Source organism: Apus apus, chromosome 24, assembly GCF_020740795.1.
Source record: "Apus apus isolate bApuApu2 chromosome 24, bApuApu2.pri.cur, whole genome shotgun sequence".
NCBI lineage: Eukaryota > Metazoa > Chordata > Aves > Apodiformes > Apodidae > Apus > Apus apus.
This window is the reverse complement of record NC_067305.1, coordinates 1,342,220-1,357,096: the sequence shown is the minus strand read 5'-3', so window position 1 is coordinate 1,357,096 and position 14,877 is coordinate 1,342,220. Positions and strand designations below refer to the sequence as shown.

General features: G+C 57.7%; 2 protein-coding genes across 3 annotated transcripts; both read left to right on the top strand.

The window, feature by feature from the left end:
- The first annotated feature begins 4,052 nt into the window (after positions 1 to 4,052).
- Positions 4,053 to 12,388, top strand: MATK (megakaryocyte-associated tyrosine kinase). 2 transcript variants are annotated; one of them, XM_051640022.1, is made up of 13 exons: positions 4,053 to 4,133; positions 6,791 to 6,843; positions 7,033 to 7,146; positions 7,301 to 7,416; positions 8,185 to 8,404; positions 9,964 to 10,057; positions 10,158 to 10,223; positions 10,349 to 10,448; positions 10,538 to 10,622; positions 10,799 to 10,872; positions 10,963 to 11,062; positions 11,498 to 11,584; positions 11,711 to 12,388. In XM_051640022.1, the coding sequence occupies exons 2-13, from the start codon at positions 6,835 to 6,837 to the stop codon at positions 11,891 to 11,893; spliced, it is 1,248 nt and encodes a 415-aa protein (XP_051495982.1). In that variant the 5' UTR covers positions 4,053 to 4,133; positions 6,791 to 6,834; the 3' UTR covers positions 11,894 to 12,388. The 2 variants fall into 2 exon arrangements, with proteins under 2 accessions (XP_051495982.1, XP_051495981.1); XM_051640021.1 differs by having other exon boundaries at positions 10,963 to 11,158.
- Positions 12,389 to 13,207: 819 nt separating this feature from the next.
- On the top strand, positions 13,208 to 14,615 carry LOC127394199 (complexin-3-like). The gene is made up of 3 exons (XM_051640046.1): positions 13,208 to 13,362; positions 13,986 to 14,073; positions 14,400 to 14,615. Exons 1-3 carry the CDS (start codon positions 13,208 to 13,210, stop codon positions 14,613 to 14,615), a joined length of 459 nt encoding a protein of 152 aa, XP_051496006.1.
- The last annotated feature ends 262 nt before the right edge of the window (positions 14,616 to 14,877 follow it).

Sequence of the window (14,877 nt, the reverse complement as noted above, 5' to 3'; positions counted from 1 at the left end):
TCCTGGGCTCCAGTTTGAATCCATTGCCCCTCGTCCTGTCCCAGGGCACAAGTGACAAGAGCTTGTCCTGCCTTCTTGCTGCCCTCATGGATTGATAGACATTCATGAGATGCCCCCTCAGGCATCTCCAGACTGAACAGCCCCAGGTCTCTCAGCCTTTCCTCATCAGGCAGGTGTTCCAGTCCCTTCATCATCCTCGTGGCCTCCCTTGGCCTCTCCCCAGTAGATCCCTGTCCCTCTGGAACTGGGGAGCCCAGAACTGGACACAACACTTCAGATTTTCACTCCAGTGAGGTCTGGTTTTGTTCTTCCCATTCTCACTAGAAGCAAAAGCAGATAAGAAGAAGAATAACCCCAAACAAACCAAAGACAAGTGTCAGAGCTGTTTATGCCTGGAAGAAGCCTGTGTTGACCCAGGTGGTTGAGGGACTTGAAGACCTGAGAGGAGGCGGGTGCTGCAGGAAGAAGTCATTATCTTCCAGGGGACACACTATGGACTCAAATGACTGCTAGCAGAAATTCTGTTCTAGAAGTTGATTGCTTTTTCATATGAGCTTTAAAATGAAGTCACATCCATTATGAAGACAAATACTGGCTTGTCACTGTGTCTGAATTAATCCTGTTCTAGTTAAATTTCTATGTGGGTTTTTCATTTGCGTCCTTCTAGAGCCTTTTGCAGCTTAAATGGATGTTGCCTTTCCTTCCTGTTATAAATAGCCCTGTAATGTTGCTGGGGGCTTTTAAAATAGCTGTTGTACATTACTCAATGGGTTGGCAAAATTTTAAGAAGGAGTAAGTATGTGCCTGTTGTGAAAGTACATGCTGGTGAGAAGTTCCTAAACATAAAACAGCTGCTAAGGTCATGGATAGTTATCCTGAACAACCTGGTTTATGGCTCAGATTGGAAGTGATGGAAGGAAAAAAATATCCAACTTCACTGTAATTTCTGAGTGCAGTTTTAATGGGTTTATATTTATTCAGAAAGTGGTGGTAGAGTCTTACCACCAAAATAAAAAATGTGAATGGAGGTGGGAAAAAAACTTCTACTCTTGCATAAACCTTCAGTAGGTGAGTGATGGACAAATCATAGAATGATTTGGGCTGGAAGGGACCTTAAAGATGGGCAGGGGACCTGCCTGGGCAGGGACACCTCCCATCAGCCCAGGTTGCTCCAAGCCCCATCCAACCTGCCCTTCAACACTGCCAGGGATGGGGCAGCCACAGCTTCCCTGGGCAACCTGGGCCAGGCTCTCACCACCCTCACACTCCAGAATTTCCTCCTCATGTCTCACCTCAATCTCCCTCTTCCAGTTTTCCTCCATCCCCCCTTGTCCTCTCCCTCCCTGCCCTTGTCCCAAGTCCCTCCCCAGCTTTCCTGGAGCCCCTTCAGGCACTGGAAGGTGCTCTCAGGTCTCCCTGGAGCCTTCTCTTCTCCAGGCTGAACACCCCAACTCTCTCAGCCCCCGAAGACTCAGCCTAAATGACAAGAGGTGATACATTCTGCTATTCTGTGTGCTTTGGAGGGAGAATTTCTGGTATGATTACTGCAGTTAAGAAGATTACCAGGCAGCTGTAAAACCCTGCATGCACTCAGTTGTCTCAGATCTTAAACATTTTTAGAAGGAAGCTCTGAACTGAGCTCTTCAGTCACTTGACATTCATCCCCAGGAAGCTGTTCATTGTCAAGTGCAGGTCAGTGGGTGGTTTGGGGAAGGGTGTGTGTTTGGCTGCTTTGGTGGTAAAATAGCAAAGATAATTTTTTGCTTGTCTGTATGATAAAAATCATCACAGAAGCTGATACATTCCGGGTGCTTTCACCATCTAGAAACTCATTTCAAACTGCTAAAAAAACCTCCTAAGGAGGGGCTTGTGTCTAGAGAAGCAACAGCAGCATATATAGGGCATGGAGTGGAGGACAAGGGGATTAAAACTGGAAGAGGGGAGATTAAGGTTAGAGATCAGGAGGAAATTCTCCACTATGAGGTGAGACCCTGGCCCAGGTTGCCCAGGGAAGCTGTGGCTGCCCCATCCCTGGCAGTGTTGAAGGGCAGGTTGGATGGGGCTTGGAGCAGCCTGGGCTGGTGGGAGGTGTCCCTGCCCATGCAGGGGGTTGGATCTGGATCATCTTTAAGGTCCCTTCCAACTCAAACTGCCCTATGATTCTATGATAGTCAATGGGAATTTTTGATAGCAACACTCTCCAGGAAGGAGAGGCCTGGCTACCTTCTGATCCATGAGGCAGGACTAACACCTGCATGTGGCAGAGCTGTGTTTCCAGCCCCCAGACACTCACACTTGGTTTTTACAAACCTCCTGTTGCTTTTCTGAACACTTGCAGTCATTATTTATAGAAAAGCTTTTAAGGGAAGTCTCAGATGCTGTAACTGTGTGTTCATTCCAGAGAATCTACAGCTTGATCAGTTTGTCACATTTTTTTCCTTGAGGTAAAGCAAAATTCCAGAACCATTTATGCACTTTTTCAACTTCATTATTAACTCCTTGCCTGCTGTGTTTTGCTGTTAAAAAGACTGAAGGAACTGTTGCCTGAAACTGCCTTCTTTTTACACCATTTTGCTCAGCATGGTGGAAATGTTGAACCTTCGTACCAAACTGGTCTCCAGTTTTCTGGCTGGGGTGTTGGGCAGCAATTATTCCCTCCCCTCTAGCTGTGGGTGCTGGAGGATATAGATAAGCCACTGCCATTAGTCAGTGGTGCCCACTGAAAGGTCTCTCTGCCACTGCCTGTTCCAGCCTGTCAAGCGTCTGTGTTCCCAGGCCCCAGAGAGCAGCAAAGTGTTGGATCAGCCTCCCGTACGGCTCACAGCAGCCAGTGCTGAGATGGGATTGGACTTCAGGATCCCTGGTCCCACCACATCCCCTCCTGAGTCTCAGTCTCCCTGGAGAGCCATGGGCACCCACTCCTGCTGCTCTGTTCACAGCAATCAAGGTGGCAACAGCAAATGTCCCCATTTGCAGAGTGGATCATTAGGTTTCATAGAGTCATAGAATGTGTGGGGTTGGAAGGGACCTCTAAAGGTCATCTAGTCCAGCCCCCCTGCAGTGCACAGGGACCATTTGACTACACCAGGTTGCTCAGAACCTGGACAAGCCTGACCTTGAATGTTTCCAGGGAAGGGGGCTCCAGCACCTCTCTGTGCAACCTGTTTTCTGTGAGTGCTGCAGGACTGAGCATCTGAGCAGCAGTGTGCCCAGCTGGCCCCGGAAGCCCATGGCATCCTGGCTTGTGTCAGGAATGGTGTGGCCAGCAGGAGCAGGGATGTGATTCTCCCCCTGTGCTCAGCACTGGTGAGACCTCACCTCCAGTCCTGGGTGCAGTTCTGGGTCCCTCACTGCAAGAAGGACATTGTGGAACTGGAGCAGGTCCAGAGGAGACAATGAGGCTGGTGAAGGGACTAGAGGGAAAGTCTTACAGGGAGAGGCTGAGGGAGCTGGGGTTGTTTAGCCTGGAGGAGACTCAGGGGGGACCTTCTCACTCTCTTCAACCACCTGAAGGGAGGTTGTGCTCAGGTGGGGTCTGGGCTCTTCTCCCAGGTAACCAGTGACAGGACCAGAGGATCTGGCCTGAAGCTGCTCCAGGGGAGGTTTAGGTTGAATATGAGGAAGCACCTCCTCATGGAAAGGGTGATCAGACATTGGGATGGGCTGCCCAGGGAAGTGGTGGAGGCACCATCCCTGGAGGTGTTCAGGGAAAGGCTGGAGGTGGCACTTAGTGCCCTGGTCTGGAGATGTGGTGGTGTCAGGTCATAGATGCACTTGATGATCTCAGAGGGCTTTTCCAGCCTTGGTGATTCTGTGATCTGGTGATCTCCAGTTCATCTCTAGCAAGGGTGTGTATTGTGTCCTCAAAGGTTAAAAGTTGTTGTAAGTGTTGTCAAATAATGAGTCATCTCTGATTAATGTTTGACTCTGCAGGCAGCAGGCACTAGGACCCTGCATCTGCAGCCCTCACCAGAAGAGAAATCAGGAAATAGCGCAGCAGCTCTTTCTGGGAGCTCGTCCTTGAAAACAAACCTTTGCTGCTGCATATGAAAGCGAATTTACTCACCAGGAATTCAGGAATCCGAGTCCCAAGACACCGTGTCCCTCGAGCCCTGCCTGGAGGTGGCTGGGAGGTGAGTGCCAGGGTCTGTTGGAGCTGCTGGGAGCGGGTGACGTGGTGGCAGCTCTGCTGTGTTGGTGGAGAGGGCTGCGACTGGGGTGTAGCATTAAGAGCCCGGTGGTGAGGGAGGACTGTGGGCAAGTGTCACCTGCTCTTCAGCAGGAGAGCTGTACTTTGTCCAAGTGACCCTTAATGCAACAGGGGGGTTGTGGCAAAGGTGCAGCAGTTGTTGTCTCGGAGGCGTGTGCACTGGGGACTCGGCTCCCGGGTCAGGGAGGAGGTGCAGGGTGACCCCACTTGTGTCCCCATGCTGCTGGGTCCTGGCAGCTCCTTGGCTGGGAAAGAAGCCTGAGCTCTGCAGTTCAGGCTTGGGAAGGCTCCACCAAACCCAGCTGTGCTTCTGTACGTCTCCTCCTCATTGCAAATACTCGGCTTAACCAGCTTTTTTTCAAGTGTAGAACAATTGCAAAAGAAAGAGGGGGGGCAAATATCTCCTCCCGGGCTTTCTGCCCACACATCCAGCTTGTGGGAATGTTCATTCCAGTGGTGGGAACCACATGGACCAGACAACTCCATGATCAAATAGCTGCTGTAGGACAAGGCATGTGAGCAGCAGCAGGAGGAAGGTGATTCACTGCCTGCTGGTGGCTGGGTGGAGACCTCGGCCAGTGTCCAGGCTCTGCCAGCAGCAGGTGCCCCTGTGGGAATGCATGTCCAAGCCCTGGTGCCAGCTGGGCAGGAGAGAAGCTGGTCCCTTGGGTGCTCAGAGTGTCCTTCCCAAGCACCACCCGCTGCCTGCACACAGGGGCAAGGCTGAGCAAGTAATTGCTGCTTTTCACCAGAAGTTACTGTCCTGGGGCAGCAGAAAACAAAGGACCAACTGTCAGAGCCACAGGCAGCCTGGGCGGCTCAGCCAACGTGTCCCTCCTTGTACCAGGTTGTACCACAGTGAGGGGGATGGGTCAGACCCTGGCCTTAAGCTCCGTGCCCATGAGGTCCTCACCGATCCTGGAAGTGAGCTGAGCTGTGTCCAGTCATGTCAGACTTTGGCTGTTCCTGCTGGGAACAGTCATGGAGTGGCTGCCTCTGCAACTCCAAGGCCACCAAGACACTAGGTGTGGCACGGGTGTGTGAGAGGTTGTCTCTGCCAGCTAGATGGCTTCTGGAACAGATCAAACTGCTGCCTACTGATGTTAACCTTGCAGCAGCTACACTTGTCCCTGTTTTGTCACTGATCTGGATGGGGACTGGCAGGGTAGGTCCTCAGATCCTCAGCGCCAAGGAGACAGGCCGGGGTTTGGCACCGGTGATGCAGAGGAGTGACCATGACTCACCCTCCAAAAGAGGAATAGAGCAAAGATCGTCATCTCTGCTCCAAGGAACTGAGTGGGCTCCTGCACCTCTCCCACCAGAGCAGGGGAGACATCATCCTGCTCCTTCTAGAAGTTTCCAAGAGCCAACAGTGGGGTTTCCAGTGGGGTCCAGCCCCGCGTTGCCCAGGCTTTTGTGTTCACTGAGCACCAAGAATCACAGCATGTTGGGGGTTGGAAGGAACCTCCAAAGATCCGATTCCTCCCCCATCCCTGATGATCTGGAGCTGCTGAAACAGGAGATGAAAAAACAGGGATTTTTTTGAAAAAACAAGTATTTTGCAGAAAACAAGTTCTCCATGGGACAACAATGTGCCCCTGTGGCCAAGAAGGCCAGTGGTAGCTTGGGATGCATCAGGAGGAGTGTGTCCAGCAGGTCAGGGAGGTTCTCATCCCCCTCTGCTCGGCCCTGGTGAGACCTCACTTGGAGTGTTGTGCCCAGTTCTGGGCTCCCCAGTTCCAGAGGGACAGGGATCTACTGGGGAGAGGCCAAGGGAGGCCACGAGGATGATGAAGGGACTGGAACACCTGCCTGATGAGGAAAGGCTGAGAGACCTGGGGCTGTTCAGTCTGGAGAGGAGAAGCCTGAGGGGGCATCTCATGAATGTCTATCAATCCATGAGGGCAGCAAGAAGGCAGGACAAGCTCTTGTCACTTGTGCCCTGGGACAGGACGAGGGGCAATGGATTCAAACTGGAGCCCAGGAAGTTCCAGCTCAACCTGAGGAAGAACTTCTTTGCTGTGAGGGTGACAGAGCCCTGGGACAGGCTGCCCAGAGAGGCTGTGGAGTCTCCTTCTCTGGAGACTTTCCAGACCTGTCTGGATGCCTTTCTGAGGGACCTGCCCTGGTTTTGGTCCTGCTCTGGCAGGGGGGTTGGACTGGATGATCTTTGGGGGTCCTTTCCAACCCCTGACATGCTGTGATCCTGTGAAGTTTCTGGTAAAACCACCATCCCCCTGCAGCAATGGGCTCCTGTCATGCCAGCAGTGGTGGTGAGAGGTGGAGCACGTTGTTGGTCTCCAAGGCAGGGAGAAAGTGCAGGGGCCAAGATAGCTGGGGTCTGCTCCCACCTGGGTTTGGGACAGGAGTGTCCCTGGGGTATGTCCAGCACGGGCAGGGGTTGCAGGCTGCTCTAAGCCTTTTTGTCCCTCTTGGTGTGGTGTGAGGGTGTTGTGGATGATAGGTGGGCTTGCAAGGAACTGCGTTGGCCAAAGGAGCCTGTGAGGACATCATCAGTGGCCTGGGACAGGCCAGCTCAGCCCCATCCTTCCTCAGCCCCCTTTGGTTTCTTCTCTGCAGGTGGCAGCAGGAGACGACAGGGAGTCCTTGATGTGCTGACAACCATGTCCAGGGTGAGTGGGGCTGCCACAGGGATGATGACGTCAGGGTGACATGTCCCCCTAGGGCCACTGTGGGGTTTAGGGGGACTGGTGCCCAGTGCCTCCTGTCACCAACCAGGGTTTCAGCCGGCCCTGATGGTTGTGGGAGGTGGAAGGGAACCAGTTTGTGTGGTCCCTGTGATGCTGCCTCCTCCCTTGCAGAAACACTGGCCCCCTGGGACTCAGTGTGTCACCAAGCACGACCACACCAAGCCCAAGGCCCAGGAGCTGGCCTTCCGCAAGGGCGACGTGGTCACCATCATCCAAGCCGTGGAGGTGAGTCCAACGGGTGCCTGGGGCACCTGCTGCCCCAGGAGGGCACGGAGGGGATGGGACCCTGGTGCCATCAGCTGAGCTGCTGGAGAAAGGCCCCTTCTCCCCGGTGGGGTCCCCCCTTCCTCCCCTTGCCCTGAGACCCTCTGGTCCCCAGGGCAAGGGCTGGTACCGCGCCAGGCACAACGAGACGGGGCAGGAGGGGCTGCTGGTGGCCAGCGTGCTGCGGGAGCGCGGGGCCATCCGTGCTGACCCCAAGCTCAGCCTCATGCCGTGAGTACAGCTGGGGGGCTGGGGGGGACATAGGGTCATGGAATAATTTTGGTTGGAAAGGACCTTTTAGATTACTGAGTCCAACTGCTCACCCAGCCCTGCCAAGGCCACCACTGCCCCGTGTCCCCCAGCACCACATCTACAGGGCTTGGAAACCCCTCCAGGGATGGGGATTGCACCCCTGCCCTGAGCAGCCTGGGCCAGGGCTTGACAGCCCCTTCCAGGGAGAAATTGTTCCCAAGATCCAATCCAAACCTCCCCTGGTGCAACCTGAGGCCATTTCCTCTTGTCCCATCACTTGTCCCTGGGGAGCAGAGCCCGACCCCCCTGGCTCCAGCCTCCTCTCAGGCAGCTGCAGAGCCAGCAGGTCTCCCCTCACCTCCTTGTCTCCAGGCTGAACCCCCAGCTCCCTCAGCTGCTCCTGCTCACACTTGTGCTCCAGCCCCTTCACACTTCATCCCAAGTCAGCCCCCAGGAGCTGTGACAGCAGATGAGTCCACCTCATTCCCCAGGCAGGTTTTGGGTGGGCAGCTGGGGACAGCCAGGGCTTCGCTGGGGCCAATGCCTGACTTGAAAGGCCCCTAGTTGTGCCCACCCAGCTTAAATGGACCCCAAAAGGAGGGGGTTTAAGCAACAGGCTCTATGTAGCTTTGCTGGGGGCTCTGCCCTCCTCATCTGGCTGCTGGCACCAGAGGAAGCCCATGGGCACAGCCCTTCTCCCCAGTGTCCCTCACCCCCATGCCCTCTCCCCAATGTCCTTCTCCCCAGCTGGTTCCACGGGAAGATCTCAGGGGTGGAGGCAGTGCAGGAGCTGCAGCCCCCCGAGGATGGGCTGTTCCTGGTGCGTGAGTCTGTCCGGCACCCTGGTGACTACGTGCTGTGCGTGAGCTTTGGCAGGGAGGTGATCCACTACCGCGTGGTGCACCAGGAGCACACGCTCAGCATCGACAGCCAGCAGCACTTCTCCAACCTCATTGACATGATTGAGGTGAGACCCCCCCCCCCCTCCCTGGGCAGTGAACCTCACCAGCACCCGACTGAGGGCAAGAACCTCACGGGGTCACAGGGAGCAGTGGCAGGTCCCTGTCCCTTCCTCCTGGGATTTTCATTGGGTTTCTTTCCCTGGTTTGATTCTCTGTCCCTGCCAAAGACTTATGATTCCCACTCAGTTTGGGGTGCAATCACAGAATCACAGAATCTTAGGGGTTGGAAGGGACCTGGAAAGATCACCCAGTCCAACCCCCCTGCCAGAGCAGGATCACCCAGAGCACATCACACAGGAACGTGTCCAGGAGGGGTTTGAGTGTGTCCAGCAAAGGAGCCTCCACAGCCTCTCTGGGCAGCCTGTCCCAGGGCTCTGTCACTCTCACGGTAAAGCATTTTTTTCTGATGTTTACGTGGAACCTCCTGTGTTCCAGTTTGCACCCAGTGCCCCTTGTCCTATCACTGGACATCACTGAAAAAAAAGCCTGGCTCTGTCCTCCAGACACTCGCCCTCAACGTATTTGTAAACACTGATGAGGTCACCCCTCAGTCTCCTTTTCTCCAAGCTCAAGAGACCCAGCTCCCTCAGCCTTTCCTCATCAGGGAGATGTTCCACTCCCTTCAGCATCTTTGTGGCTCTGCCCTGGACTCTTTCCAGAAGTTCCCTGTCCTTCTGGAACTGAGGGGCCCAGAACTGGAATGGAGAGATCTGGGGTGCCCTGGGGACATCCTCTGCCATGGGGCCTTGGGCAACCTGATCTAGCAGAAGGTGTCCCTGCCCATGCAGGAACTAGATGATCTTTAAAGTCCCTTCCAACCCAAACCATTCGATGATTCCATGATCCAGCCATGCCAGCAGCAGCCCCAGTCCCCTGCCCAAGGCCACATTTGGTGCTCACACCACAGCAGGGCTTAGGGTGTTTTGAAGATCCCAGCAGCCTCTGCCCCTTCCTGGACAAGGTCTGATCTCCACCAAGGCTTTGAGGCATTTTGACATGTTTCTCTCCCCTCCAAGAGTCCCTCTCACTGCTGACCCTGCAGGACTCCTGGCCAGCTCCATGAGCTCTTGCCCTTCCAGTGACCTCTTCTTCCTCGAGGTCCATCTTTGCTCTGTCCCTTAGCTGCTGCCCATCTCCTCTCCAGACAGTTGCACCCTGAGATGTTTTCCTCATTTAGACACAACTTCTGCTTTCAAGTGGGTCCTTTCCCCTTTCAGCTTCCCCGGCCTCAACCTCTAACCCTGACGCCATCGCCGCTCCCGCTCTGCGTCACCTCTGCAAACCACCCCTAACGGGCTGGAACCCCATCAGCTGCCACCAGCCTCACCAGCAGTGGCCCATGTGGCCCATGGTCCATCATGGTCTTTCCCTGGCTGTGCCCAGAGGGGAGCAGGGCTGAGATGTGGGCTGCAAATCACAGCCCTGGGCTGAAGGGGCTCCAGGCCCCTCGAGGGTGGTGGTGGAGTCCCAGAGAACATCCCATGGTCATTTCCCAGTTCCACACCCTGAGCCTGGGTGTAAGAGGAGGCACTGCCACACTGCCTGTCTGTCCATCCCTTGGCAGCACTACATGAAGGAGCAGGGAGCCATCTGCACCAAGCTGGTGAAGCCCAAACCGAAAACTGGGATGAAGTCAGCAGAGGAGGAGTTGGCCAAAGGTAGGAGATGGTGGGAGAGGGTCATGGTCCAGGTTTTGGGAACAAGGCGGCATGGTCCAACTGGTAGCCCCTCCTAACTTGCCCTCGTGCTGGTGCCCAGCTGGCTGGTTGCTGAACCTGCAGAACCTCACGCTGGGAGACCTCATCGGGCAAGGCGAGTTCGGAGGTGAGTGAGAAGATGGGGTTGGAGGTTGCCCAAAGGGCACCCCCGATGCCCCCTCCCCATCCTGAGGCATGGAGGGCTCGGCCTGGGAAGCAGGGCTGAGCCTGATCCCCCATGTCCCCTCCCAGACGTCCTGCAGGGTGAGTATATGGGGCAGAAGGTGGCTGTGAAGAACATCAAGTGTGACGTGACCGCCCAGGCCTTCCTCAGAGAAACGGCTGCCATGACGTGAGTGCCCTGAGGGGCCAACAGCCCAACCCTGCCCCCCGGCCTGGGGATGAGCAAGCCCCCCTTGACCTGGATCCCTTCTATTTCAGGAAGGTCCGGCACAAAAACCTGGTGTGTTTGCTTGGTGTGATCCTGCACAACGGCCTCTACATCGTCATGGAGTTCATGAGCAAGGTGAGAGCACCCAGCTGGTCCCTGGCCAGCAGGACCCATCACCACTCAGATTTGGAGACAAAATCCCAGTTTGGGGACTGAGTTGGACAGATGCTGGTGCTGCAGCCCCCAAGAGAGGCAGCATCTCCAGGCAACCCCATCCCTTTGGTCCTTACGTGTTTCTCCTCCTTTACCAGGGCAACCTGGTGAACTTCTTGCGCACGCGGGGCCGGGCACTCATCTCGACTCAGCAGCTCCTCCAGTTTGCTTTGTAAGTCCATCTCCCTTCCTCCAGCTGAGAACCAGTGCCCTGCATCCCCGTGGCACTGACACTGTGCTCTGCCTCGCTTGGCCACGGCAGGGATGTGGCCCAGGGCATGGACTACCTGGAGTCCAAGAAGCTGGTGCACAGGGACCTGGCTGCCCGCAACATCCTCATCTCTGAGGAGAACGTGGCCAAAGTGAGTGATTTCGGCCTGGCCCGGGTCAATCCCAAGGGTGCAGATGCCACTTTGCTGCCCGTGAAGTGGACGGCCCCGGAGGCACTGAAACACAACGTGAGCAATGGTGGGAAGGGAGAGGGGACAAAGGGTTCCTGCTGAAGCCCCTGGTTCCCCCCGCTTGTTCCCCCTCCTGCCAACCCATCCCTGTCCCATGGTGGCTTCTGGCACATTCAGCCCTGCATGTCCCCAAATCCAGGCTCTGCCCTGACCAGCCCTTGCACAGTAGGAGCTGGGGCAGCTCCAGCAGGATGGACCCAGGGTCGTGTGGGTGATGGGACTAGTGGAGCTGGGGGTGGCAAGGGGCCACTTTGTCACCTGTCTTGTCCTCGGGGAGGGATGGGGGCCCAGTGCAGCCCTGGCCACCTTCAGCCTCCCCTCCTCTGGCCACTGCAGAAATTCTCCTCCAAGTCTGACGTGTGGAGCTACGGGATCCTCCTCTGGGAAGCCTTCTCCTTCGGCCGAGCACCCTACCCCAAGCTGGTGAGCTCTGTGCCAGGGAACACCACGAGTCACACCCTGCTGGCACCAATGGGATGGGGACATCCCACCCTCCTCTGGCTGGGGGCAGGAAAAGGGGGGTCCCAGCTGGCTTTTCCATCCTGCCAGAGCCTGAAGGAGGTGACAGAGCTGCTGGAGCAGGGGTACCGCATGGAGCCCCCCGAAGGCTGCCCACCCACCATCTATGCCCTGATGAGGAGCTGCTGGGAGCTGGAGCCAGGCAAGCGGCCGTCCTTCAAGAAGATCACAGAGAAGCTGCAAAAGGAGCTGAAGCACCTGAGGGATGTTTAACCCTCATCCCACTCCTGGAGACCCATGGCCAGAAGGCCCTTGGACCCACCGGGGCTGGGAGCAGCGTGGCCCGTGGCACTGCTCTCTCCCAGTGGAGATGGGGCAGCAGCTGGGGGGTGGTCTCTCCTCCCCCAGGGCATTCAGAGATGAGGCAGAGCCTCTCTCCATCCTGGAGTCTCCTTCCATGCTGGCACAGATCCTTCTTCCTACCACACAGCCCAGAGAAGGCTCCCCCGGGGTGGGGAGAGCAGCCCCCAAGGGCAGCCATGCCCCACAGACCCCACACAGCCCCCAGGGCAGGTGCTGCACGTGGAGTCCCTCTGAGCTGCCACTCCTGGTGACAGGGGACAGGATGGGACAGTTCCACTCGCTGGAGGACCAACCCCTGACAGCCCTGCTCCAGCCACCGCCCCGTGCGGGGACACCAGGCACAGCCAGCTAAAACCACCCGGATTTGGGCTTTTTGATTAAACCAAAGAAATTAGTTCAACAGCATCTTTAAGCCTCTGGACTCAAATTAGGCCTATCCCTCACTTGGGGCCTGGCAAGGCACAGGGAAAGGACCGGGGGTGGGGGGGGGCTGGCTCTGGCCCTGGGAGCCCCCGGCGTGCAGCCTGGCCCCTCTCCTCTCGGGGCAGCCAGGGATTATTCTTTTAATCAGAGCCTGTATGGGAATTGTTTGCGCATAGATTAGGAGAGCAGGGCACGTCCTCGGGCACTGGGAAGCCCCCGGCTCCCAAGCAATCTCCACATCTCAGAGGAGCCCGGATTAACGGGGGCAGGGGGGCTGCGCGTGGCTCTGCGTGTGCACCCACCCCCTGCCTTCCCCTCCTTTGACCCTCCCGTGGGGTGGGGGGGGGTTCAGCTCTTTCTCTTTGTGGTTCCTCTGCGCCAACTTCTTGCACCTCCAACCCGGCCGTGGTGACACGGGTGGCTCTTCTGAGCACCCAGGGCACAGGGCTCCCCCCAGCAGGACCCGACCCTCCACTGGGGTCCTTGTGATGGGGGGTGGGTCTTTCAACCCGACTCGGGGTGTGCTGGGGCTCAGTGGCTCCTTCCACCCCCTCCTTTTGTGCTGACAGGGCAGCACCCCGCTCTCCCCCCACGCTGCCATTGCCCCCTGAGCACCCTTGGGTGCAGCAAGTGGGGTGGGAAGGCCCTTCCACCCCGGTGCCTGTGGCTCCCCCTCCTAATGCCGTAATCCAGCCCTGATCCGCGCCGCCCCGGGGGCAGCCAGTCCCGCTGACCTTGCAGGCGCTGGCCCCAAGCAGGGACCTGGTGGTGACGGGCACCCAGGGGCACGGGCACCCACCCATGGCCTCCTTCTTCACGGCTGCCCTGAAGAGCTTTCGGGGGGGTGCGGAGGAGCCCCACAAGGAGCCCCCCAAGGACGGCAAGGAGGCCGCGCTGCCCGGCGGGATGGCCCGGGAGGAGTTTGAGGAGTATCAGCGGCAGCTGCTGGAGGAGAAGTAAGGCTTGGTGGGGGCTGAGGGCTCAGCAGGGTCCCCCATGCACAAGGACCAGGGTCTCACCCACCATGGATAGTCCCAGGGGGAACAGGACCAGGGAGGCAGCCGGGGATGTGACAGGGGCAGAGCAGGTGCCCTTCAGCACCTCTCCCTGCAGCACCAGAAGTCCCTGTGGGTGCTGGCACAGGGCTGGGGCAGTGGCTCAGTGCACACTGTATGTGACAAGGGGCACCCCTGGGTGTCAGTGTCTGAGGGTGTGGGGGGTGTGGTGCTAGCCCAGCACCCATGGAGCTGAGGAGTGGCAGGGCTCAGGTAGGTTTGCGTTAGGGTCCCACGTCCCTGGGTCTGGATGCTGTGGGGACCCAGTGGCCCAGGAGCTGAGAGGCTGCAGGAGGAGCAAGTCCCTCTGACGGGCACCTCCAGTGAGCATCTCTCTTGGGTGCTGGGACTGGAGGAGCAGGATGTGGCCCCTGCCCCCAGGTCCCCATTACAACCCTCTTGGGGACCTCTGCGTCCCTTTCTCCAAGCCCAGATGGGGCTGGCACAGTCACTGCAGCCAGAGGACAGGGCAGTGCTGGGGGGGCTGTGGTGGTGGGGTGACAGTGCAGCACCCACTGCTGCAGGATCGAGAGGGACAAGGCCTTTGCACAGAAGAAGGCAGAACGGGCCACTGTGCGGATGCACCTGCGGGACAAGTACCACCTGCCCCAGGTAAGGACCAGCCCACCAGTGGGAGGGACCTCAGGGTTTTTCCTTTGACCCTCCTTCCTCCGGGACAGCCCAAGGCCAGGTGGCTACCAGGCCTCCCCCGGGACCCGAGATGGCTCCTGAAGAGGGCAGCAGATGGCTGCCATCTCCACCTGCACCATCAGCCTCTCTAAGTGTCCGTCCGCCTGTCCGAATCTGGGACCGGGCAGTGCCAGCATCCCCCAGGGCATCCCCAGTGTCCCCACAACACCCACCTGCCCCCCAGGGACCTGCTGCCCCTTTGTTCCCTGGCTCTGCCCACAGCCCCGACGCGTCTCCCCCGGGTGCAGGACGAGCGGGACGATGCTCAGCTGCACGTGGCGGGCGGGGCGGTGGAGCTGCCGCAGGAGCTGGTGGCCATGGTGCGGGGCGAGGAGGAGGAGGAGGAGGATGGTGACACCAGGGCCTTCGCCTTCTTCACGAAGCTGCAGCTGGAGCTCCCGGCACTGCGGGACCGTGCCCTGGGCACCGTAGACGAGGTGAAGGAGAAATGTGCCCTGATGTAGCGTCGCTGCCCGCCCTGCCGGCCGGGAACAACGGCAGCACTAGGGCTCAGCCCCTGCCCCCCTGCAATGGGATGTGGTTGTTATCAATGCCATTACCTGGGGATGGGTGTCGTCGTCCCCCCCCCTTTCCCCCCCCCAAAGAGAACATTCCCTGTTGTTTTTCTGGGGTGTGCTGGGTGGGTGGTGGGATGCAGGACACCTGGGTCCCCTCCAGTTGTGCTGGCCAAGCCCTTGCTCGTGGTACCCCTGGTGTGCACCCCCA

Coding starts and splice junctions, on each gene's coding strand:
- LOC127394199 (XM_051640046.1), top strand. CDS start 13,208: ATGGCCTCCTTCTTCACGGCTGCCCTGAAGAGCTTTCGGGGGGGTGCG. Junction 13,363..13,985: donor CGGCAGCTGCTGGAGGAGAA/GTAAGGCTTGGT, acceptor CCACTGCTGCAG/GATCGAGAGGGACAAGGCCT. Junction 14,074..14,399: donor ACAAGTACCACCTGCCCCAG/GTAAGGACCAGC, acceptor CCCCGGGTGCAG/GACGAGCGGGACGATGCTCA.
- MATK (XM_051640021.1), top strand. Junction 10,058..10,157: donor AGAGGAGGAGTTGGCCAAAG/GTAGGAGATGGT, acceptor GCTGGTGCCCAG/CTGGCTGGTTGCTGAACCTG. Junction 10,449..10,537: donor AGAGAAACGGCTGCCATGAC/GTGAGTGCCCTG, acceptor CTTCTATTTCAG/GAAGGTCCGGCACAAAAACC.